The 24,527-nt window shown below is 49.0% G+C and overlaps 1 protein-coding gene and 1 long non-coding RNA gene across 2 annotated transcripts in view; both read left to right on the top strand.

Moving 5' to 3' along the window:
- Window positions 1-543: 543 nt before the first annotated feature.
- On the top strand, window positions 544-12,801 carry LBH (LBH regulator of WNT signaling pathway). The gene is made up of 3 exons (XM_074863891.1): window positions 544-753; window positions 1,532-1,634; window positions 10,301-12,801. Exons 1-3 carry the CDS (start codon window positions 728-730, stop codon window positions 10,502-10,504), a joined length of 333 nt encoding a protein of 110 aa, XP_074719992.1. The 5' UTR covers window positions 544-727; the 3' UTR covers window positions 10,505-12,801.
- Window positions 12,802-13,198: 397 nt separating this feature from the next.
- The window catches only part of LOC141941892 (uncharacterized), a 77,121-nt gene continuing 65,792 nt past the window's right edge, over window positions 13,199-24,527 (top strand). Inside the window, exon 1 of the long non-coding RNA XR_012628464.1 lies at window positions 13,199-13,305. This is a non-coding gene — a long non-coding RNA (uncharacterized LOC141941892). The remainder of the gene's footprint in view (window positions 13,306-24,527) is intronic.

The raw sequence follows: 24,527 nt of genomic DNA, 5'->3' as shown, positions 1-24,527 counted from the left end.
GCCGGCCGCAGGAGCGGCTCACAGGCGAGGGCTGGGCGGCTGCGGCCGCCTCTCCGGGCCAGGGCCGTGTGCCCGAGCCCCGCCGCTGCGGCCGCTCCGCCACGGCCCCCGCCTGCCCCAGGCCTCCCCCCGCCATCACGTACCCCCCCCGCGAAGGGGGCTTCGCCTCCCGCGGGTGAAACCCAGCCCCGGCCAGGCTGATGGTGATGCTCGGGGTGGTGATGACGATGATGATAATGATGATGCTCGGGGCACCCCCGCGCCGGCCGGCTCCCAGCGCTGGTTCTGGGGGGGCCGCACCCCGCTTCGGCCCGCGCAGACAGGGTGAAAAATAATGAACGGGCCGGGCCCCACCGGCCACCGCCTCCCGCTTGCGAGACTGAGGTGGGGGGGCGCCCCTGGGGACACGCACCCGCCCCCCCCGGCGGCGCGCGCCGAAGCCATTCATGAAAACGGTGACGTCAAGCGGGGGGGCGGGGACGCGGGTCGGGCCACGCCCCCCGGGGCCATTTAAGGCGGCGCGGCGGCAGCGGACGCGCTCAGACGGGAGGCGGCGGAGGGAGCGGTGGGGCCGGGCGGTTCCGGGCAGTCCCGGGCAGCGCAGCATCGTCCCCCGGTGCCGCTCAGCCGCTCTGCTCGCGGGGCAGCGCCGTGCGCCTGGGTGCCCCTCCCGCCACCCCCCACCCCCCCATCCCCGAGGGCGCGGGGCAGCTTCCGCCGGGACTTCATGTCTGTGCTGTGTCCCCTGCCCTGGTGAGTGGGCGCTTCCCGCGGGGCGGGGGGGGGGTATCGCGGCCCGCGGGCGGGAGTAGGCTCTACCCCAGCAGGCTGCTGCTGTGACCGTGTCCGCGGGGGTTTCAGCCGCCCCCCCTCAGCCGCCAGCGGGTCCCCTGGAGGACGCGATGCGGTGGGGCGGCGCGAAGCCCCGGGGCGTGATTTTCCGAGAGCGGGGGAGCAGAGGCTGGTAGCGGCGGTGCGGGGCGAGCCGCAATAGAGGAGCGGCGAGCTGTGGGAATTCACTTTCTCGAGCTGGAAATGCCATTAAGGCTGGAAAAGCAGGGCTGGAATTGGCGCCGTGCGCTCCGCTGGTGTGGAAGTCCCTGAGGTTGTAAAATAAGTCAGCAGGAGCTAAAGCACACCAGCTTTTTTTTTTAAAAAAAAGAAAAAAGCCACAAAAAACCCCAGCGCTTGCACTTATTTACTGTGTTTTTTTACTTTCCCCCCTTAGGGGGCAGAGCGGGAGGAAGCGGAGTTAAAAGTGAAGCGCTGCTGCTAGAGCCTCCGAGCTGCTCCTGAGCTCGGCTCTTGGGGAGAATGTCAGGGAGTTGCTCCCCGGGGCAGGGGATGTTGCACCGGTGTACGAGGTACTGAGCTTTCCCCACCCCCTTCCAAGAGGGGGTCAGGAAGGAAGGGACCAGAAATAGACTGCCGACAGCCTCTTCAGCTTGCTGTCTTTTCCTCGTCCTACTTAAATCTTGCTCAGCTCCCCTGGAGCCCCTCGGATGATTTGAATGCTGTCTTTTGTTTCTAGCCCTGATTATCTGAGATCAGCTGAAATGACTGAAGTGATGATGAACACCCCAGCTATGGATGAGATTGGGCTAAGCCCCCGCAAGGACGGCCTGTCGTATCAGGTAGGTGCTTTGCTGGCTGCTTAGGCAGTAATCCCCTATGGAATTGCTTGGGCTGGACTGCAAACTCGGTCTAACGTACCTTTCCATAGCCTGACCTAATAGCAGATCTTGCTGTAGCGAGAACTAGTCAACAGACTGGAATGCTTGCTTGGCAGGAGCAGGTTGTCTAAAATATCACTTGGTATCAGACTGGATTGGCAAGGACTTGGTGGTTTCTGAAGTGATTGAGCCCCCACTCATTCGGCATTCATGGGGACTCAGTGGGAGATCAGTTAAGGAAGGGTTTGCACCACTCACTGGGCTGAGAGGACTCTTGAGATCTCTTTGTAACATGCAATACAAATGATCTGCTAGAGCAGGAGGGAGTTGTTTATATGGCACTTACATTTTTTTCTTCTATTTCTTGGTTTTCCTGACTGATGGGCCCATTTGAGAGGGTTAACAGTCTTATAAGATACAGCAAGGCCAGAGACAGCCTAAACAAGCCTTGAAATGCCACTAGAGGTATCAGTACCTGAAGGCAGGAGCTGCATTCATTCTGAAAGCTCTGAACAATGTAATGAGCTCTTAACCTCTAGATCAATGACTGGGGTGAAGAGGTGGTCTTAGAAGTGAGTTTGAGCCTTAATCCTTTAGTATCAATATTGCTTTTGTTTCCTAGCTTACAGTTAATCAAAGGGCAAGTTGTTCATCTTAGCCTACTAGATCCATGTGTTCCTACTCTTCCAGGAGACTTGTTGATGAGATTTAAGACAGTTGCTGAGTGAATGCAGATGACTTGCATCTGGTCTGTGCATTGGATGAGTCTTACCGGCAGATCCTGATGCAGGGCTCTTCCTTTGCAGATGTTACACAACCTGCAGAGGCAGTTGCTCTAAGTGTGCATTCAAATGAGGTGTGCTGTTGTATGCTTGCATATTTATGTCTGAAAAATGAGCTACAAGGCGGTAACAGTGCACTGAAGCATGAAATCAAGCGAACTTTGGGCCATGACTGAGGCCTCCAGCAGAAGCCAAACCCGTGGGGAGGATAAGGGGGATGCATTGCTTTTTTTGGTCAGAATTCTGGATCTGGATAGTGCAAGTTGTTTGGTTTATTGATTGTATGTGGAAGTAGCTGTGCTGTGCTTCAGTGCTTGAGTTTAGTGGAAAGCATATGACCTCTCTTTCCTATAGAGGGAGTGTACAGCAATGAGAGTGGTTAAACCTGAAGCAATCAGACTAACCTGCATGGGATGTTCAGTTGTCTTTATGGGTCACCATATGAAGAGGCTTAACCCAGTCAGGCCAAACCTATCTGAATTTTCCACTGAGAGGCAGAATCTACATGCCCTGCTTCTTCTAATGATTGCTTCAGTGAGGTTTTTCCCCAAGTGCTAATGACCTTGATAAGTTGGCTTGGGCCAACTGAGGAACAGGCCTGTTCAGTTTTGAGTGGATCATCCAAACCTGAAGGTGTGTGAGTCATAAATGCTGACGACTCATATCTATGCAGGGCTTTTGCATCCTGGATCCATTCTCTGTAGTGGTCTAGTCATAGATGACTTTTTCAAATGCATGCAAGAGCTGGGAACTGCCTGCTAGTACTTCACCTTGATGTAAGCCAAACTGATGCCAGCAAGGGTTGAGGTGTTGAAATGGAAGATCCTGATGGGGCACTAGCGGTGTGTGGACTGTGTATGAGGTGTGCCTCAATCAGGTTAGTATAAAGAGGATTGAGGAGCAGGCACGAGCCTTTCTCCTCTGGCTGCTAGGCTGAGAATGTCACAGTGGTGTCAAGGTAAGTAGAAATCATCCTTAAAGGGTTGAAAACTCAAGTTAGAACAGCAAGGACAAATCTGATGCAAACTGCACCATGAACTTTGTTCTACCTCAGACTTTGGTACTTGCTTTGCTGATGGAGAGTTTGGTACGTGGAAAAGTGTGTGCTAGTCTGAGGGCTGTAGTGTGATAACTTAAAACCAGACAGGGCTAATGGAGCATGACTGCTCCTACACTGAGGCTTGTGGTTCTAAGCTGCAACAACATCTTCCACTCATCTGTGGAGTTGGGCACTCATGATGTGAGTGTAACAGCCCTTGGCTGGCTATGAGAGGCAAAAAAAGTGGAGCTGGAACTGGGAGAGGCAAGCTTTTAGTTTGAAAAGTTTCTCTTCCTCTAGTAGTAGAACTTGTATTTATTTTACTGCAGAGGTGACCTCAAACTGAGGTTCAAAATGTGCCTCTTCAGGCTGTGTGGAGCAGGGACCGCCTGGGTCCATAGCATGCTGGCTGTGAGCCTGGGGGCTGCTTCTGCCACCATATGCAGACATGAAACTGCCTGGACCAGGAGATGGTACAGCAGCTTTGCTGGAACTGTAAAGCACATCCGTATCTGCTACAGACAGACTTGTCCTACCAGCCGTACTGTGTCAAAGTGGTTTTGCCTTTACTTGGAAGCAAACTGAGGAAACAAACGCATACCCTGAGTATAAACTTCAGCAATCTGACTCCTCTGTCCCATGGAGTTCACTGAACTTCAGGGCTCCTGTCTGTCTCACTGGTTATGGAGGAAACTTGGCTTGTTGACTTTTTCCTTCTGCTGCCTCCACCCCTTTGCCTCTGCTCATGCTCTGGACTGTCTTGTCTGTCTAGACATCAGCTGAAGGTGTGAAGCTTCCTGGCCTTGGTGGGCTGGCCAGCACTGCTCTTGAAGCAATGATGTGAAAACTCAGACTGCAGAAGTCTTATCAGTGATAACTGAGTTGCCAGTGTAGGCTTAGTAATTTGTAGAGTTTCACTTGCAAAATGTGCTTTCTCAGCATAGAAATGCCTTTTTCCAGTTAATACACAATGTTTGTAAGCTAATGTGCTAATTTCAAAACCTTTCTATGTAAAGTAGCTTTTATTACTGTATTTGTGATGTAAAGCTGCTCTGAGCCCCCTGAAGGTGGTTCAGCCAACAGATGTAAAGGGCCTGAGCAGAAGTGAATGGTGAAATTAGGGCATGAATCTCAGAACAGGGTAGCATAGACAAAACAGAAGATGCAGCTGAAGAGATGATGTCATGCTGGGTCTTGTGCCTGCAGTGAAGAGCTATTTCTGGATCTTTAATAGATGTCCCATAATTCCCATGGGACTTACTAAACAAAAAACTCGTTGAAACGCAGCTGATGGCTCAAGATGCCCCTGCTACAAACAGATGTGCCTATGGAGGGCTTCATGTGCTTCCTGCCTGGCAATCTCTGGTGAGCTGGGCTTTTTTCACTGCCAGTCAGAGCTAATGTACCGTTTGCTATTTTCCAGCCCCTAGATATACCCGTTCTCTGAAGAGCCTCATCAGCACTCTGCCAGCTTGTCCTCTGATGCCATCTCACAGTAGCACAAATGATGCTGCTGAAACAGAGGCTGAATTAATCATTTTGTGAAGCTGTTGTCAAAACAGTGCCTTGACCTGAATCCTGCCTTGCTTCTTGGAAGTGGAGCAGGAGCTGAGCACAACTGAAGACTCTTCCGTGCCCAAAGTGTTTATTTTGAGCAAATGCTGTGTCCTGGGTTGAGCATGCTACTTTGCTGCAGACTGGCTGTCTGGCTTATGGGTCCTGTGGGACTTCAGGCTCCCCTTTTAGGAGATAGGTCTGTGGAGGCTGAGATTGCCTCACACCATCAGCTGGGGTTTGGTTGTCGTGGGGAGCTTTAGCTCTTTTAAGTCATGATCACATCATGCTGGGATCTGTCTAGGTTAATCACAGCCATAGCTACCTATGAATCATGTCAGACTGACTGAATCTAGGTAAATAGGCTTAATGCTCCATACATTGTCTATGGTGAAAGCTTGGGTCTTGGGGAAATCGTTTTTGGGGAATGCAGCACCTCTTCACCAGCACCAGTGAAGCACTGACTTTCCCAAGGAGCTGTGGGGCTCGGTGCTGAGGGGTTTGAGCTGCATCCGCTGCATCCCCCAGCTAAACTGGGGGACCAACGTGTTACTGACCCAGGGGCTGACAGCAAAGGGTGGAAACTGAGCTTCCTCTGTAACTGTCTTTTTTTGCTTGTAAGGTGCTTTGTGTCTGTGCAGCCTTGATTTGTGCAGGGGAAGTCCTGTATTAGAGCTGACACTCGCTGCTGCAGATGGTCTTGAGACTGGCCTGCACAAAGGTGGTGGTAGCAAGCGAGTTTGGGATAACTTGTTCACATCCGATGCGTGGTTACTGGACAAGATTAGTAGGCTGACTCAGTATTCCAGGGTCTGGGACCTTAAATGAAGGCAGAAGCAGGATATGGAATAAACAGAGCCAAAACTAATCATGTTCGCAGCTATGCTATGCAAAAAAGTGTTCCACTGAAACGCAAACTGAAGACAGCAGCTAATCAGAACATCTTGGTGCATGTGTTTTCCTCCCTACTTGATGCCTTGTTACCGTGATGGAAAATTGTTATGATATATGAAGTTTCCTTGCCACTGTCCCCCAAGATAGGGCAATCTGTCTGTGACTGGGGAGTTGTTATAGCTCATAAACCTGAGTCACAGGCTGCTGTGTGCATACTAGAGGGAGCTGGGTTTCGAGTCATGACTACTGTGTGAGTAAATGTATGTGTTAGCACTGTTCCTTATAGCTGGAAAATTCCTCCAAAGAGGGCACCGAGAGATGATTTAAATATTTCCTGAAATGAGCTTGCAATGCTTCTCAATGGCAGTGAAGTTTTATTTAAGAACTTAAATGCTGATTTGGGTTTTAGAATATTGGCTTGATACTGTTGAAGAGGCACAAAACTTCGCTTTTTAGTACTGAGAGGATGAGTGATATGTGTACATCAGGGGTGTATCCTGTGCCTGAAGTGGTATGCCTCTCAGTACAGACTTCTCAGTCTTGTGTAGTATTACCACAATGAAGCAAAGCTCTTCCCCAAAACAGTAACTTAATTTGGAAAGATCTTATTGCCTTAGTCTCTGTGTAATGTAATTGAAATCGTTTTCAGCCCCATGGGAGGGGAGACAAGCATTTTAACTATGGGTGTTGGTATGGAGTACACATGTGGAAGTTGTTTTGAATTTACAAGTGACACTTGGATTATGGTAGTGCTGAGCTAATCCTCTTAATTGTCTGACATCTCTCCTGCTTTTGGTGTTTCTCCATCCCTGTGAATGCTGAGAGGGTATGAGCCTCCCCAGGGCAATGAAAACTTTCCATTCTTTTTGCCAAGACTTCATTCAAGGATAGTAGAGCTAGATCATCCGAAACAGAGGCAAACATCTTTCTAAAATCTTTTCAACCTTTTGTTTCAAGTTCTGCTTTTCACTGCCCTTTCCAGCTGCAAGGCAAGAGTTTGATTTGTATGTGATCTGGATCGGTCCATGAGGAGAGCAGTTCCCAAAACATAATCTGGAGAGATCTGTGAAAATCAGTCTTGCTGTGAGTGAAAAGCTGTTGAGTAGTGTAAGAAGCAATATTCGTGTCCTCTGTGGGCTCTGAGAGGTGTTGGATGTGTCTATCCATGGGCCAGGAGTTGGGGTGCAGCTACAGAAGGGGGGGCTCTGCAGAAGTAGTTGCAGCCCCCTGTGCTGTACCATGCGAGTGAGGGGGAGGAAGATACCTCTGAATTGCTGCTAAATTTGCTTTTAGGTAGCCTTCACAACCAGTCACTTGTCCCCCATCCAGTGACCAGATCAGCCAGAAGTAGGCATCTGTTTCAGCTGTGTGCAAGGTGGCTTCCTCTGGTAAATGAGGGGGAGAAGTTAACCTGTTGCTGCTGTGCTCTGAGTGGTGAGGAGATGCAAAGTCTTCCTCCCACATGCCTGACCTGGGTAATGTGAGCAGAAAAGCTTGTGGGCAGGTTTTGCTAGGCAAGCTGTCCTGGCTGGGTGCTGATCTCACAGGTCAGAGCTGAGCTGCTGCATTTCCAGGGGGGTCCTTGCTGCAAGTTTGAGTTGTTTTTCTCTTCCCATTGTCTAAATCTGGAGTGTGACCAGCTTAGGCATATGGGACCAACAGATGCAGCATGGCACTACTGGTGTGGGACAGCAGTGGTGCTTGCTTATCTTTTTATAAAAAGTCTGGCAATACGGCTTATTCAGGGGTGAGTGGGGAGGCCTGTTGGGATAACTTTTCCACTCAGCTTCCCCAGATGTGCAAACAGGCTTAATCTGAAACCCTTTTTCCTTCAGTCCCTATGCTTGTCTTGCTGTGTTGCCCTGCTTGTCACATGTGAGGAAATCTGCCTTTGTGTATTTTTTCCATTGACTGTCCACGCCCATTGAAAGTGCAGTTGCAACATCTCATTTCATGCTGCCTCGACGATTAAAAAGCATGACTTAGTGGAAAAAATCCTGACCTTCTTGAGTTCGGCCTGTCCTGCAGCTGTTTGAGATAAGATTGTGCTAGGGTTTTTTATTAAAAAACTGCACACCACATTTTGGGGATATTTGTTTGTAAGGAAATGACTACTACTTAGTTTCTGGAAAAAAAAATCTGGCAGGCTATTTTCAAAGAAATTGCTCCAATTTGACCTAATGTGCTTAAAATGATAGCAGCCAAAGGTTAGCTTAATTATTATATGGCTATTTTTCTTGCACAGGAGGCTATTTTCATGACATTATCAGCTTATGTAACCTCCTGAACCACACTTCTTTTTCCATTGCAACCTTCTAAACCTTGTGATGTCAAGGGTATTTTTTTCCTATCCTGAGTTTAGATAATGAGTTGATGCTTAAAAGCCACTGACTGTACTTCCAGTAATGCACCATGTGTCTGAAACTGCCTTTGGCCAAGCAGAAGCCACAAAGCACCAAGAAACTTACTGTCTTACTTGCACCAGAAGTGACTAATGGCAAGTAGCTCATGCTGCAATGCCTGTGTTCATACGGCTATGTTCAAAGACCTCGCTCGCTCTGGTGCACCTGGAAAGCTTCTGCATGGTGAGTGCTGTAGTGGGAGCTGGGCTCCTGCACCACTGTCCCCAGGACCAGATGGATGTGTGCGAACAGCCCCTGTGTTGTGCACTGCCTTCAGTTACCTTGCCTGACTTGGCATGCATTAAGTAGCAACCCCACGCCTTCCTCATTGGCAGCTTGGTTGCCACAAAGCTTTAGATGCAAGGGAGAAATGTGGTTGAGTAGAGGAAGACTGAATATTGACAAGGAAATAATGGTGTAGTTAAGAGTTGCTAGGCTGAAGAACAAGTTGATAGGATGTTGTTCCACTTTGGAGTTTTGGCTGGGGCTTCCAAGGTGCTGGGTACCTGCACGATTGGCCTGGGGACAATAATGCTTCATGGTTAATGCTCCTGCCTCCTGGATGGGGAACCTGCTTTTATAATTGGAATCACAAAGATCAAAGCAGATCAGATTTTGCTCTCAAACTGAGGCACCCACGAGCAGCGTGCCTGTGAGACTGGCAGTGCTGTTCCCTCCAAGGATGCTCTTCTGGCTCACTTGAATGCAGCTGGTGTTTAAATAAAAGTACAGTGCCTGACTCCTTACCCCATCTACAACCTTAAGGGGAAAGTGTATTTTGTCATTATCTTCTTTGGGGTGTTTAAATGCAACTGTAATGTGAAGTGGGCACTCTGATAAAATTGTTTGAAATAAACAGGTGGGAATTGTTTAATCTTCTGGTTACCAACCAGAGGATCTGATGTGGCAACTGGTTCTTGTCACGCAGCAGTTCTTTCTGGATGAGCTGGGGTTTGAAGCTGTTCCCCTAGTAGGGCATACCTATAAGTACCAGCAACCTTTTCTGTTCACATTGCGATTTAGTCGTGTAGGGCTTCTGCTAACACTGCACTGCAGGGGTGGTTTTTCCTGTACCCATGTCTTTGTCTCAGTTCCTAGTAGGATCAAAGTGTGTGTCCCAGTGGCACTGCCAGTGAGCATGGGCCCTGGTGCTGCTGCGGTGCATGAGCTTGTGCATCCACAAGGCAAGCTGTGGGAGGGAAGGGGTAAGGTACTTCTCTGTGCACCTTGCAGAGCTGGAGATAGGGGATCCTCATGTTCCTTGCATGAGGAATATGGTGCATAAGTGCTGGCTATGCCACAGGTACCTCCTGTCTGAAGAAATGTGATCCAGTCTCCAACCCTTCCATAAAATGAGTGTCCTCTAGCTGAGTTTCACTGCTGGTGTATGGTAGCTGTAGCATGCAGAACACTGCCAGAATTATCTCTAAAATGCAGCTGAACTTCTCTTTCAGCCTGGTGCTGTGGCCCTGGAGTGATACCAGATGCAGGCCCTCGCTGCAAGGGTCTGGACTGCTCTAGCACTGGGTTGCCACATGCCTCCTCTCCCTTCTAGCAGGAGAGCCTGGAGCACAAGCCTGTTCTGGTGTGCAGCAGCAGGAAATGAGATCTCAGATTTTCTGAGCGAGATAGCTCAGTGTTGCAAACTCATGAGCATTAATGCAAAAGCAGTGGTGGTGGGGGTGAGGCGTTTGGATAAATATCCAAAAGGGCAGATGCCTATTTGCTGAGCACTATCCAAGCAAGTGTGTGCTTTGGAAGCCTCTTGGGCAGTGCTCATTTCCAATAGTCAGAGATTAGAGAACCTTATTTACAAGTTCAAAGTCTTCCCATCACTCAGTGGTTTACTCTGTGTCCAGACTAGTCTGCCCTGAAGACCCAAGTGTCTTGAGTTGGGTTTTGGCTAAGACTGCTTGAACGCAGCCCCTCTCACAGACTGTTTCTTGGCTCTTTCAGATCTTCCCTGATCCCTCAGACTTTGACCGTTACTGTAAGCTGAAGGACCGCCTGCCCTCAATTGTGGTGGAGCCAACGGAGGGTGATGTGGAGAGCGGTGAGCTGAGATGGCCACCCGAAGAGTTCCTCGTGCAGGAGGAGGAGGAGGAAGAAGAGGAGGAAGAAAACTGTGAAGACGCAAAGAAGGATGACAAGGAGCAATAAATGGCATCTGAGGAAAGGCAAGGGACCGCACCCTTCTGAAGGAAGAGCCACACTTCTTTTGAAAGTCTTTTTAAAAAAAAAGACAAGTTCAATTTTGCACCTGCGAGATCTTAGTTTTCTTGTATTCTCTGTATCAAGAACTGAAGCCCTCGGTGTCACCAGACCTCCTGAGGAAGGAAGGAAGTAACGCAGAGAAATGTTTGCTGTTCTCGAGATCATTATCTGTATTTTTCCGAGGCGGAGGTAGCAGTGAAATTCCAAGCACATGGCAGAGGGTGACCACACGAGGACTGCTGGAGGGGGGAGCTCGGGGAGGGGGAGGAAAGTCAGAGGTGGCAGCATTTGGCTGGGAGCTGCCTCCAGCTAAAAGAGTGAGAACAGAGCTGTAATCTCTCAGATTTGCCTTTTTTACAGCTTCCATTTTGTGTGTCAGGGGGTGGAAGGGTGTCTGTAGTGAAGCATGGCTAAATGCTCTACTGACGAGGGGCCTGTAGCTCTCCCCAGTTCGGCACCTCCCAGGGTAACGTGAGCATCCATAGGAGTAGTTGGGTTTCTTGCTCTTGCTGTTGAGCCTGTTTTCCAGCCACTTTTCCCAAAGCTGTTTTCTCCCCCTCTGTTTGCCTTTAGATTCTTCAACGCTGAACAGCTGTATTTGCAGGATAATGTTAGGCTGCTGCTTGTCATCTCTTCTGCGAGGCCCTAGTTTATCTTGCAGGTGGTTAGCATGGGGTAATGCGCATCGGATGTAAAAGATGCTTCTGTCTGCAGCAAGAGCTCATGTAGGTTTGAACATCTCGTATTTTTCTCTCCTATTTGCTGAGGCTGCTGTGGTTGGTCTTGTCTTGTGCAGTGCCCAAAGCCAGAGGGTGGAGGTTATGCCTCCTTACCTTGGTGTCCTTGAAGCTGTAGGTTTTCATGTCTCCAACTTGCTAGTCAACAGGCTTGAGAGGGCTGGGGTTGTGAATCTACTCTATCCTTGCACTGCAGGACCTCCTCAGTGCAGGACAGGCTGGTAAGGGTGTGCATGGTGAGGAGTGCTGCCAGACCTGGAGGTAATCTAAAAATGAAACTCCAGATCTAGTGTGGATCACCAGTGGGAAGGGGTGTCTGCTGGGAGAAGATTAGCCCAGGTGTCCTGAAACAAGATGCATTTGCTTCATAGCAAGGGCGAAACATTCATGGGTGTTTAATGAAGTGCAGACTGGCTTGCAAAGTGTGTGGTTGTGTCCTCTTCACCATATCCTACTTCAAGGAGAAGTCATCTGTCTCCATTGAGGGGGGGGAGGCCAGCCTGCTGCTAGACAGGGTAAGCCACTGCTTTCCTGGAAAGTGATCTTGCAGCTTTGGAGACCAGCTTGGGAGCCAGTCGGTCTTGGGATAGGATGAGAACAGTTACCACCTAAACCAAATCTGGGGTCATGGAAGAGAAAAATGTCAAGGCCTTAACCAAACTTTCATAATAATCCCAATGCCACACCCTTTGCTTATAACTGGTTCCATTTTTAAAATCTATTTGGACATGTGTGTATTTGTATTTTTAATACCTCATGAGTAGTTAAACGCTGGTGGGGGTTGGGAACTGCTTTTAACATATTGGCAGGATTGTTTTAGTCTTGTCTTGCTTGTGTTTAAACATAATGGCAATAATTTATCAGCTCTGCATTAACTGTTTCAGACAGGATTTTGGAGATGAGTTAGCACAAAGCGGGAGAAATTCAGTGTTCCTACACTGGCTCATCTCTGGTCCAGCAACGCAGACCCAGTTATACACGCTCCCTGCCCGTCTTGGTGGACGGTTGATCACCGAAAGGTCATGATGTGGTGATACTATTTTCTCTAGTGATGGATTCAGCTGTTGTATCTGTAACACTTGTTCTAGTCTTGCTGTCTTACTGGAATGAGCTTGTACACCTGCATACCAGCCAGTCATCTTATTCCTAAGTGTTACTCTCTATTGGTCTCTACCATCTGTACCACCAAGTCAAAGCTGTATATCAAAGATATTACCATGTGGGCAGCAATGAGACGGCAATCCTTGGACTTCAGACCTGCTGTCTGCCCTAAAGACTTGCGTATTTCTGTCTGCATCCTTTTTTTGGAAGTATTGTGTATATTTCTATTTGTTGTTGAACGTATCTAAAGAACAAAGCACTCCAGTAAAACTCCTCCTGTTGTATGATATACATTCTATATTTCTGTAATTCTTTTTTGAGCCTCAGGGAGAAGCTAGCATTTTTTTCAAACTACATTTTTGTCACTGTGACAGTTGTAAATAAAGTTTGAAAATGCTTTCCAAACATACTGACTTGTTCTTACTGCCAAAAGAGGTTGGGATGGTCAACCTTACAGATAATGGCTAGTACTTGTGTTTTAGGTCTGAGGTGTGCTTGACTTGCAAGACTAATGCAAATATCTGAAGAGACTCATGTCTATCAGTTGAGGCTGTTCTGTGAACTGGAGAGACTTGTTCCATGCCTGTGGCTGACCTCAGAGCATGTCCTGTGGAATTGTAAACCTAAATCAACTTAAAGTGAGGGGCAGCATCATTGCCTTCCGTCTTCCTACAGTTACTTATTGCTGGGTGAAAGGCTGCAGTAAAGTGGTGCTCCAATTTACTCGGTCCTGAAAAATGTGTATTTATATCTATAATTACTTACCTGTAATCTGCCTAACCCCTTAACTTTACAGAGCATGAAGTCATGGAGAGCGGAGGCTACTCATAGCTGCCCTTAGTACTAATGCAGTACCCGTGCGTGTTCCCTGTATGTGCTCTTACCCTGTCCTGAGCCACAAGCATGAAGGTAAGTCTTGCCATGCTGTGTGCTGCTAGGGTCTCACCTGAGCTACCTGGGGTTGTCTGCTTTGGCTGTTTTGGGTCTAGAGGTAAATTCTTTTTGAGTAATTGGTCATACCTTGCCACACACTGATGGCTGTGTGCTGCAGCTTGCAGTGCTCCCTGGCAGAAATGGCATTTCTGAGTGCAATTCTGAACTTGTTTGGTACCAAGGCAGTGTCCTGGGTGTAGAAATCTGACCACGCCATTCAGTAATTCAAATTGTGTACTTAATGGGATTAAATTTTCCACTAAAACCAGATGATATGAAGCAAATGCCCTGGAACACCCCTATCTCAGATACATGGAGAGAAGTTCCTGTGATTTGGCAAGTAACAGACTCTAATCTTACCTATGCAAACAAGCTGGGCTGAGGCTAGAGTGCTGTGTTTACATGAGACTGGTTTAAATACACTAACTAATGACCCTCAGATTTAATGCTTGAACTTGAGGGCATGCTCAACATAAGCCCCACAGTTCAAAGATTAATTGTATTCTACTCAACCCTTGTGGATGTTCTACGCCATAGAAACATAAACGCAATGTTGAAGCTTGCCTTTCCTTCCATCAGCCTCTAGCTAGGTGCCTTGATTTCTTCCCCGCCTTAGGCATGGAGTTACTTTTCTTGTAGAAGCTGCTGCAGCATTTCAAAGATGAAGTGCTGATCTGAAATAAGTGAAGATGTTTAGTCCAGCCCCAGAATGTTTCTGATTAAAATACAGCACTGGCTGGGGAAACTGCAAGTGAATTGAACTTGTCTGCTACTTCCATGTGCTTCACACGGATAGGTTTTGCATCATGCTATTTCGGGGCCAGGCCAGAAGGGCTGGCCTCTCAGCAGGGCTCACTTGGCCTGGGGGTCTGCCTTGTATCAGCCTGGAGTGCAGTGCTGGCAGGAGAGCAGTGGTGGGAAGGGAGCTCTTTCCTAGTCCTTGGTTCCAGTTGTTATGGATAAACTGGAACTTGCATCCCAAATGAAAAGGGGAATGCTGCTGAATGGGTGACCCTGGGTCATTCCAAGAACTTGGTGGGTGGTATAAGGACCTTTCTTTGAACTTAGAGCAATGTTTCTTCTTCTGGCTCTCATTTAAACTTGAGGCATTTGTCCTCAAAGCTTTGCCCTGTAGTTGCAACTGATGACACAGCAAGCTGTGCACTGCTGCCCTGCTTAGTTCAGCCTGTGTTCACCAAATATTTGTTAGTTTGGTGTGTATCCACTTTAACTTCATCAAAACACACAGTCTCTTGAAATACACTGTGCAGGTGAACTTTTGGCATCTGACTTTGCCTGCATTTGGGTGCAGCTAGGAAAAACTATTGCTCTGCAGGAGTGCAAAGATAATTCACCATCAGTGCTGCACACAGGAAGCAGTTACCACCTGAATACAGGTTCCCTTAGTGCAGGTCCAAGCCCTGCTCTGGTGTAACCGTGCTCCTTCCTATCACTGCAAATGAGAGGAGAACCAGCATTGTCTTGTAGCTGCCAGACTGCTTCCCATTTTAGTCCCTGTGGGAAGTTCCCAGCAGCTGAGGACATGGAGTTTTATCCCTGTGATGTTGATCTGCTTTGAGATGCCATGAGGCACAATCAAAACCAGAACAAAATCCCCTAAATACTAGCTTAGTCACCTGGAACAGAGGGATGTGAGGAGCAATAGCCTGTAGTGCATGTGTTCTGAGCTCTCAAAAAGCAATCCTGGGTACCAAGCATCTCTAAACAAGCGATTACTATCCCTAAATCCTTGCTTGAGGAGAAAAGCTCTGGGTGTTTCATGGTTCAAATGATGCCTTTTTGCTTATGTTTGGATAGAAAAGGAATGGCTTTAGGAAAGCAAAGCACTGGGCCTGGACCTGAGAGAAGCACAGCAGAGTTTAATTATGCACCTGTCTGATGCCCCCACAGTTGGTGGCATCTGTGTAAATGTCTGTGCTTCCAGGAGCATGTTGCAGGTATGTGTCTACCCATCTTGCTGCAAGGTCATCACTGCTGTGTTTCAGGGTCTCCTGGTGAAGTGCTGGATTAAAGGGTGGGGACAGGTGGGTACTGCTGTGATCTGTTTAGAGTTTTTTTTCCCCTGGGTATGCTATCATCCAGCTTCATCCACCTTCAGAGAGGGCTGTGCAAGCCTGGCTGGAGAGCAGCTCTGCTGAAGTAAGCTCAAACTGGTCATAACAAAAATGAAAACTTGTGTTGTTTTTAGGAGTGGGAGGGAAGAGGTTTTAGGCATCAAGACCTAGGGAGGAACCAAGTACAGATAAATCTTCACCCAGGAAATGCCTAGGACTGGTGGTAGCACTGTGTGTGAGTGTGGTGATGAGCAGAGCTGGAGAAAACAAGAACTGTTGTGAAGTGAGGAAGGGCGTCATGGGTGGCTGCTAGCTAGGGGCAGAAAGGGGAGGATGGGGTGGGGTTGTAAGGTGTGATAGTGTGGGGGCTGTGCTGGTAAAGGTCCTTTGTGGCTCCATGGTTTCATGTCTGAAGGGCTGGATGTGCAGACAGAATATACCCTGGGGCACCTGTCCCCCTCCAAAGCTGCTAACTGATCTGTGGAAGTTTATCTGGAGGAAGGGGTGAGTGGGCCTTGGCTTTGTTATGCTGCACCAATGTCCGTGGCACAAGTTGAAAGCCTGGGGGAGCTGCTTGTAATACCCTGGTGCAGTTTGGGTGCCAAAATTGGAGACAGACAAGCTGGAGAAGAGCTTCAGAGCCTGAAAATGTCTTCAAGTACAAGAAGCCATAACCCTTGCTAGTGAAATGTCATCAACAGAAACTACTTTGGTGGGGCTGGAGCGTGGATAAATCCACAGATAAGGCTCTGATACTACCTCAGGAGACATGGGTCATTGCTACGTGGGGCTGGTGGGAAGCCCTGGGAGATGAACTGGTCTCCACAGTGTAGGAGAGCACCAGCCTTTATCCTCTGGTCCCACCTCTCCTATGATGACTCTAAAGGGGGAAGGAGTGAGTTCAAGGCAAGAGAAGTATTTTTGTTGTTTCAAATCAGACCTTGTGTCAATGAAGAGCTTTTTCCCCCAACCCACGTTATCAGCCCTGCGAGACATGTTTTGTGCTTTTTCCACATTAGAACAAAAAAACCCAGCCCTGTACTTGGGGTCAGAGACCTGTCCTTTGCCCACTGAAGACAGCAGTGGCTGGAGGACCAAGTGAGTAGAGCCTGGAAGGGTGAACCCCTGCCCATCACAACAGGCAATGTTCACAGCTAAGGCGTAACAAAGTCAAACACACTATTTTGAGAGCCCTGAGGTGTGGGAAGACGGAGCGGGGATGGAAGCCGCAAAGGAAACATGCATTGAGCACTGGTTCACTGCCAGAGCTGTAACCACACAGGGTTACCGTAGCAGCGACCATCAGCTTCATCTGATAAAAATAAGCAAGGAAGTCAAGTGTATGAGAGGGAGAGGATGTCGGAAGCCAAGCATGAAAATATCACAGAAGCTTTGCTTTTATTTTCAATACTTCTTTCTTTATTCTGCCCTTGGCTGACTCAGGAGCCCAGGTATTTCCAGCTCCATCAGTCCCAGAGGGTGTCCTGCCACTAAGCACTCTCTCCCAAAGATCCCAGCCTGGGTCCTTTGTGGCCACATGCTGGTGTGCACAATGCCCTGCCATACTTGCTGAGAACCACACGCATGAAGCCTACAGCTCTGCTGCAAGCTTCAGAGATGGAGCAGCAGCCAGCGCCTTGGCCAGCTGCAGCGAGGCAGCTCCCCAGCTCCTCTGGGGTTGCGCTGGCTGATGCCTTTGGCTCTGGCCTGCAATGGTGGGGATCAGTACAAGGGAAAACATGGTAATAAAATCTGAGTGGTCACTGCCATGTAACAGCCTGCTCCTGCTGTGCTCCATGCTGGGAGCAGCTCAGCTGGGGTGAGGAGATGGCCCAGGATAGCAGCTTTCTCCAGCTGTCAGGGGAGGAAAAAAGGGTGGCTGTATTACAGGGGTTTTAAACTCTTCCCCACAGGTTCTCTGCATTCAGAAGCGTGAGCCAGGCAGGTTACAATCAGCTCAACAAATATTTGTCAAGCGCAAGCCTTCCTGAGTGGTGCTTGACAACTCTTTTCCGCTGTGGTTGTTGCCAGTGCTGTGTCTGTCAAATCTGCTTTGGATGCTGCCTGTGGGGGTGAGGACCAACCCCTCCTTCAACGAGACCTGTGGCAGGATTTCCCCTGATTAAAATGGCACCTGTTTGGTGGGTGGGGTGGCAACCCCCCTGCATCTCCTGGGGTGGAGGTGAGCTAGCTGAAGTTGCCTGGAGCTGCAGAGGTGGAGCTGCTCATCATGCACCCTCAGGTGGGGAGACCCTTGTGTGTGTGATTTGCCTCCCAGCCCCACTACCCTCCCCTGCTCCGGTGCCCGCAGCTTGCTTTACCCTCTGCACAACTTTTTGAATAATTGGCACATTCTGACATTGAATTGGTGGGTTTAATCCAGTAATGCTCCAGCTGATGGGATTTGGGATACCCTCGCAAGAGGGGGAGGCAGAGGAAGCTTTAGAGCAGGGTCTTGTGCATAAACTTTCTCTGATGACAGGACTGAGGGGAGGCTTTTCAGGGGCTTGTCAGTCCCCGCAAGGCTCAGCTGATCCATGCTGGGGTTATTATCCCCTGCACCTGAGGACAAAGGGACTTTGTAGTGTTTGATCTCATGACCTGTCTATCCATGGGACGCTTAGCTGAGCTGAAATGGGATTTGCCAAAATCTGCAGTGCTCAGATGCAGATTCCTGGCTGGGTCTGCTGTGGGTGTCTGTGTGCAGTAGAGGGGAGAGTCTGCAGGTGTTCATACGGGGCAGACGAGAGCCATGCTGTGTGCCACTGTGCACCCCGCTGGTGCTCCCAGACGGATACCCAGGCTGTTCTGGCCTGTTCCAGGGCCTTTCCGAGCTGTCCGGCAGGTGCTTGCTGCAGTGTTTCACAGACCGTATCCTGCCTGTGTGCTCCTCTCCACACAGCATCCTTTCTAGTTTTTCCCAGTACCAGCCCAAGAGATTTCTCCAGGGCCACCTCCTATCTCTGCCTTGCTTCAGCTGGGCAGCTAAACCTCTGTAATTTTTACCAACTTCTGTAAAATATGATTGGCTACAGTTTGCATGAAGTATACTATTTGAGTATTTGGTGCTTTATAGGGACTTGCCATCGGTGACTTTCCATACCTTTCTCTTCCAACAAACTTTAGACATTTGTCTATAGGGGAGGTTCCCAGTGTGATGAAACAGCAGTTACTTTTGAGGAAATGTGATCAGAAGAAATCTCCAGAGGCACTGATGTCAGGAGAGATAGTTTATTTGGCTTAGTTTCACCCAGGGAGCCAGCAAAGAGCTCCCAGTTGCAGACACTGTGATGCTACCTCCCAGCCTGGCACTGGGCTAGTCATGCTGAACTGCCTCTGTTGTAATTAAAACTTGGGTGTCTAACCTGAGATAATTTTTTAGTATCCTACTGTACTCCATGGAAGAAGGTAAACACCTCCAGAAGGTGATTCATTTTAACAGCCTATCTGGAAAGAATGACTTACTGGAGGTCCTCTGGCTCTCACTAGTGAGAAGATGTAGATAATCATATAGTCTGCATGCCCAGCTCTCAGGTAGCTGAAGCTAGATGAGCTGAACCTCACCCCTAGTTTCTTTTGTGCTTTTACCTTGTTGGGTTTTTTTCATATGTCAATACCTCCATTTCTGTAGCATTGGAAGGTCTATACATCCATGGCCAGCCATTCTGCATGCACCCAGTGGACTGAGTTCACTGTAAAATTCACGTTCCTTGATCACCACAAAAAAAACCCCACAAACCAAACCAGCAGGGCATTAGTGACATGAAGTGACACAATAGGGTGGAGAAAACCCAATGGGGGATGAGAATAATGAGGAAAAGATGGCAAGAGTGTGCAGTGAAGGCCATGGAGGTGGAAGGAGAGGTTGCAGGGGTAAAGCATGTGCAGCTTGCTCTGGCTTAACGTGAGGGAGGAAGGCAGAACCGGTCACTGCCTCCCAGCCAGGTCCGGTTCAGGGTCATGTTCATTCCCACTCACAACTGCTCAGCCCATGAACATCCCATTGACTTTGATCATGCTGAAAGTCAGGTGTGTGCTGGAGATGCTACCTGACATAGGTGGGAGCTTTCCTGAAGTGTGGCCACATAGCACAGGGCTCCCTTTAGCCTGGAATACATGTGGTTTAAATAGCATCTGTCTCCTTTGGGGGGAAATTAGTTTAAAGTGTAAGAAAAAAGGGTTCATAAACTCATTTTCTGAACTGCCTGAACCCAAAATTAGCTAGAGAGGTTCACAAACCCTTGAACTTCATGAGGCTCATCCTGCCTGAGCTAAGGAAAGCAGTTAGACTGAGAAAGTTAAATACATTCCCCATCTCCTGTCTCCAGCCCAGCTGTAGGGCCTGATCCTGTTTGCTCCCTCACTCCCACATGCATGGTTTCCCTCCAAGAGAAACCTCTGACTGTAGGTGGGTCTTGCACAGTGCCGCTAGCTTTCTGTGTGCATTGGAGTTTCACCATAACAAACGGCAGGCAAGCATAATCTAGTATCATCCTGAATTGTTCAGAAAAAGTTGTTCTTTCCAGTCTAATTTTTCGTATTAAAATGGTTTGGACTTAAGTATTTCTCTTGAGCATTTTTCTGTTCCCACACGCTGTCCAAGTACCACCAGCGGTGGCTCACCCATGCAGGTTGGATGGACTAGAGTCTTCCTATGGATTTCAAGGTGATGCTGATCTTTCAACCTCCTCCGCTGGGGTCTTGCAACCAGTCTATCCCACTAGTGACAAAAATACAGGGACCACCAGTGTGCTAGAGGAAACAGCAGCTTCCACTGTCCCCTCATGAAACACAGGTTCTATAACACCCTTTGAAATGTTTTGTAGGCTGAATGCCCATGAGTGGGGTAAGTAGTAGACTGTCATTCACCCTTCATCTGGCTGCAGATGCAGCAGTATGTGGTGATGTACGGGTAGTAAAATGCTTTGAGAACAGAGCAGGTGAAAACCACTGTGAAAGCACGGTAGGAGAAGCCTCATTAGCGAGGATGGTATTTTCACTTTGCATCTGTTGATGCCGGCCTAGCCATAACTAGAAAGAGAAGTGAGAAAATGATGCCTCTAAAGTTTTATTTCTTGTCTTGCCTGCTATTTACCATGCTATATAAAGACCCAGTCTGGAGCTACTTCAATGTTCAAGTGCTTAAAGCAAAGATATATGGAAGGGCTTGCATGTTTAGGACATATTTTCCTCACTTGGCTGCCTCAGTCCTCCGGACAAAAGCAAGCCTTGGGAAACGATGCCAAAGCTTTGCCTGTGACCAAAACACAGTGGAAGACTGGCGGGAGGACGGGTTACCGACAGGAGCTGATAACAAGCTGACTTTGCTAATTATGGTTTTTAAAGTCCAAAGTCATTGGAAAAAATGAGTAAAGTTATATTTTGCACATCAACGACAAGAAGAAAGCACGCTGGAATGTCTGAGTCACCGCTTTGAGCAGTCCTAATTATACAGAGATACAGCTTTCATATGCTGTGTTACATATTACAAACGTGCAGAGATGCTTGGAGAAGCCTGATGGCTGTCGTTACGCATGGTGTTTACCAGAAGATTTGAGGCTGGATGAGATGACCCAGTGGGCTGCAGTTAGGGGGGAGTTTTTTTGGTTGGTGTGTGGTTTCTTTGGGGTTTTTGTGTTGGGTTTTGTTGTTTTGGGGTTTTTTTGCAGGTGATTTTATTTGTTTTACAGAAATTGGAGCAAAGTTTGAAACAAGCAAACTGAAAGAGTAGGTAATGATTTTCTTCCAGCCCTGATGCACGGCACAGTACACAGGAACATGGCTCACCCACCCAGCTGCTTCATGCATGTGTGCTTCATGCAAGCACGCACTCACACGCAATGTGCCTTCTGCCCTGTGTCTGTACGGTGCCTGGCTTGAAACCTGCCACGGTGCTTGGTCCCTTAGGAGTTACTCTAACACAGATAACAGTTTTGCTTGGTGTGTGTGTGCCAGCCGCTTGCTGGCAGCCTGAGTGGCACATGGAAACCAACCGCTCATCCAGACTTTCCAGACAGAATTGAGGTGATTGCACAAGTCATGGCATGGCTGGTCCCCACTGATGGTGAGCCCTCAGCAAGGGGCAGCAGACCTGGGGACGTCTGTCTGGTGTCCTGGTGCATCTGGGTGGCGCACGCTAGAGGTACGGCCACCTCTGCAAGAGGATGCTGCTCTGGTGGGTCCTGGACTGTATCTGCCAGTGACTCAGGTGCCCAAAGGTGTCTCAGAAGGCAATAGATACCTATGCACAGGCTCCCTTGTACCTCCTTGGCCATCACGTGGGCTTCCTGGGCAATCCCAGGGCAACAAGCATGTGGGCTCTGCTGTGAGCCAAGTTTCCTACAAGGCACGTGGACCAGGAGCTGGAGAGCCAGCGCCAATCTGCACTGAGAGGTGTAAAGATGCCCTTTTGCTGAGTGACCTCCTGGGATGCTGGTCCCGAGGCTGTGGACAGAGTTCAATACCAAAGGCACTGCCAGTCCCTGTAATTGGGCATGCTGATAGTACTTTTCCTGGATTACCTTTGCACCCATGTGACTGAGCTTTCCCAACAAGGCATGCAAGCAATTAAAGAGCTGAGGCCTCATTAAAAAAAACAACCACACAACAGGGCTTGTGACAGGTAGCTGGTGTCTCCAGCACAATTACCCGATAAGCGTAAGGCTTTGGAAAAATCCATCGTGGAAAGGGTTAGGAGCTCAGTTGCGTAATTCCTTTAATAAGTTGTTTTGTCATAAGGCATGCCATAAACAGGCAGGAGTGGGGGTGGGATGGGAAGGAGGAGGAGGATGAGGATGGAAGGCTCCTCATAGCCTCCGCAGACTGAGGAGGCTGTAGGCCACTTGCTGGGTGGTGACTAATGTCGTTATCTATTTTTTCCCTCTTGAAGTGTTAATGTTTCATCTGCAGTTTGGTCTCTTTATCCTTTTGTACAAAACATGCCCATTTGCCTTTTCCTTGGCATCCCCCATTGCCCCCCTCCCTTGAGATAGGAGGGGTACATGGGGCAGCTCCTGGGCTCCCCGAGGGTGAGGTTATGCAGCCCCACGTTGTGGGCTGGGGGCAAGGGGATGTATCTATCTGGGAAGAAAAAGGGCAGTTTTATGAGTTTTGGACCCCAGGTTTGTATCTTCTCCAGCAGAGCTGGCAGCATCTGCAGCAAGGATCTTAACCCCTCCTGCTTCACTGCCACCAAAATTTCCCCAGCCCACAAGCAGATGTGACAAGAGAGGACAACGTTGTATTTCAGCAAGGGTTTGGGTTTTTTAAAATGTAACCTCCCATTAAAATAATGCCTGTTGGATAGACTGGCTTTCTGCTGGCCCAGGGTCCCAGGAAACACAGTGGCAGGGACCCTGTGCCTCCCCAGCTCCCAGGGCAGAGGGTGGCTGACAACTGGAGCCACTAATTGCTGTGGGAAGCTGAAAAGACAGGCAATTAGTCACTTGTGTGGTGGCCAAGCCCCATCGACTGCGTTAGGTAAGCTGGTGTCCCAGGGTGCTTGGTTGAGTCCCCCTGGTCCTGGTTTTCCACTGCGCCAGGGTTTTTTTTTTAGAGCATTCATATTTTCCATCCTATGGCAGGGATGGTGCCTGCTTATTAGTGTCACCATCACCCCAAGAGGGAGAGATGCACTCAGGCATGGGGACCAGCAGGAGGGCTGGAGGCTGCGCTCGTGCTTTCCAGCAAAGTCTTAGGAGAGCAAGGGGCAGGGGTAGGGCAGCATCACCCAGCAGTGATTGCATGTGCAGGGACATGCCCGTGCATGTAGGAGCATCTCAGCCTCTTATGTTTGCACACACGTGTATGTGCGGATGTTCAGCTAGCTCGTTGTGAGATAAGGTTATCCTCGTGGTACACAGTGCTGAGAGGGTGTGTGAGCATGTGCGTGTAGGGTTACTGGGTCTTCCTCCTGCTCCCCAGGGGGTACCAGAGTAAGGCAGGCCTGGTTTCTCTTGGGGAAAAAAAGCTAACCAGCTTGCATGACATAAGAAATGACCTGAAATATAGAGCTGAGGCACAATTAAGCATAAAAACACCAATAGGAGCTTTCTGGTAACCTTGGGGCCTGGGTTATTTTATGGTGGCAGGTCAGTGCCACGAGATGGGCAAGGGGGGGAGGGAAAGGGGCTCCTCTCCCAGCTCATGCCTACTTTCTCCCTGTTAGGAAGGCATTGCCTTTATATTTTATATCCGAACACTTTTCTCCCAGCTGTCACTCCAAGCTCTGAGCATTTTACTCCTCTCTTTGAGGGGGTCAAACAGAGGGTTGAACCTGGTTGCAAAGGTGCAAATTCAGCCTCAGCAATGCAGATGACACTGAAGGAGCTGCAGCTTCTCCTGCTTCTGGAGGGATAATTAATCCCTGGAAGTGGCTGCTGGCTGCTGTTTTGGGGAACCAGTTTACAAGCCAGGGACTAGAGCATTAAGGACCATCTATCAGAGGTGGCTGGGAGTGCAGAAACGGAGGAAGACTTCAATTTAAATGGGCATTTGAAGCTTGGGGCTGGAGCTGCTGTGCACTTGTGAGAAGGGAATGGAGGGGGGAAGTAATTTTTAAATAAGCACCATCCCACCTCTGCCTCGTGCCAGCTGCCCCGCACCCCTCGGTAACAGTCTCCTTACCACGATGCAGAAGGGAAAAAAAAAGAATAAAAAGAGAACAGGGAAATTCTTGAGATTCTTTCCAATGGAAAAAATGTCTCCACTTATCACTCAGTGTCAACAGCGGCAGACACCTGTGTTTAAACACCCAACAATGAGTGGCAAGCCAAAAGGTAACCTAAAGCTTCTGCTTCCACCTCCCGGTGTGCACGCAAGTGGGACAATGGACTTGGACACCTCTCCATCATCCCGATGGGGCTGTGGCCAGTGTCTAAAAGCCATGTGAAGGCAAGCTCAGAGGTGGCAAAGCTGGCAGCATCCCGTGGTCAGGAAATGCCTGCAGCCTGGCTGAGGCGTTATCATGCGTTCCTTAATTAGACTGTCACCTACTTATCCCTCCCTCCTCCCCATCCTCCCTCAAACTCTTGCTTCATCGCAGTAAGCTGCGGTGCTCACTGTTCTCCTGACCGGACAGCCTGCATAGGAAGCGCAGGAAGGAAGATGAGGGACGTGGCATGA

Source organism: Strix uralensis, chromosome 3, assembly GCF_047716275.1.
Source record: "Strix uralensis isolate ZFMK-TIS-50842 chromosome 3, bStrUra1, whole genome shotgun sequence".
NCBI classification, from domain to species: domain Eukaryota; kingdom Metazoa; phylum Chordata; class Aves; order Strigiformes; family Strigidae; genus Strix; species Strix uralensis.
This window is presented reverse-complemented; position numbering and strand designations above follow the sequence as displayed.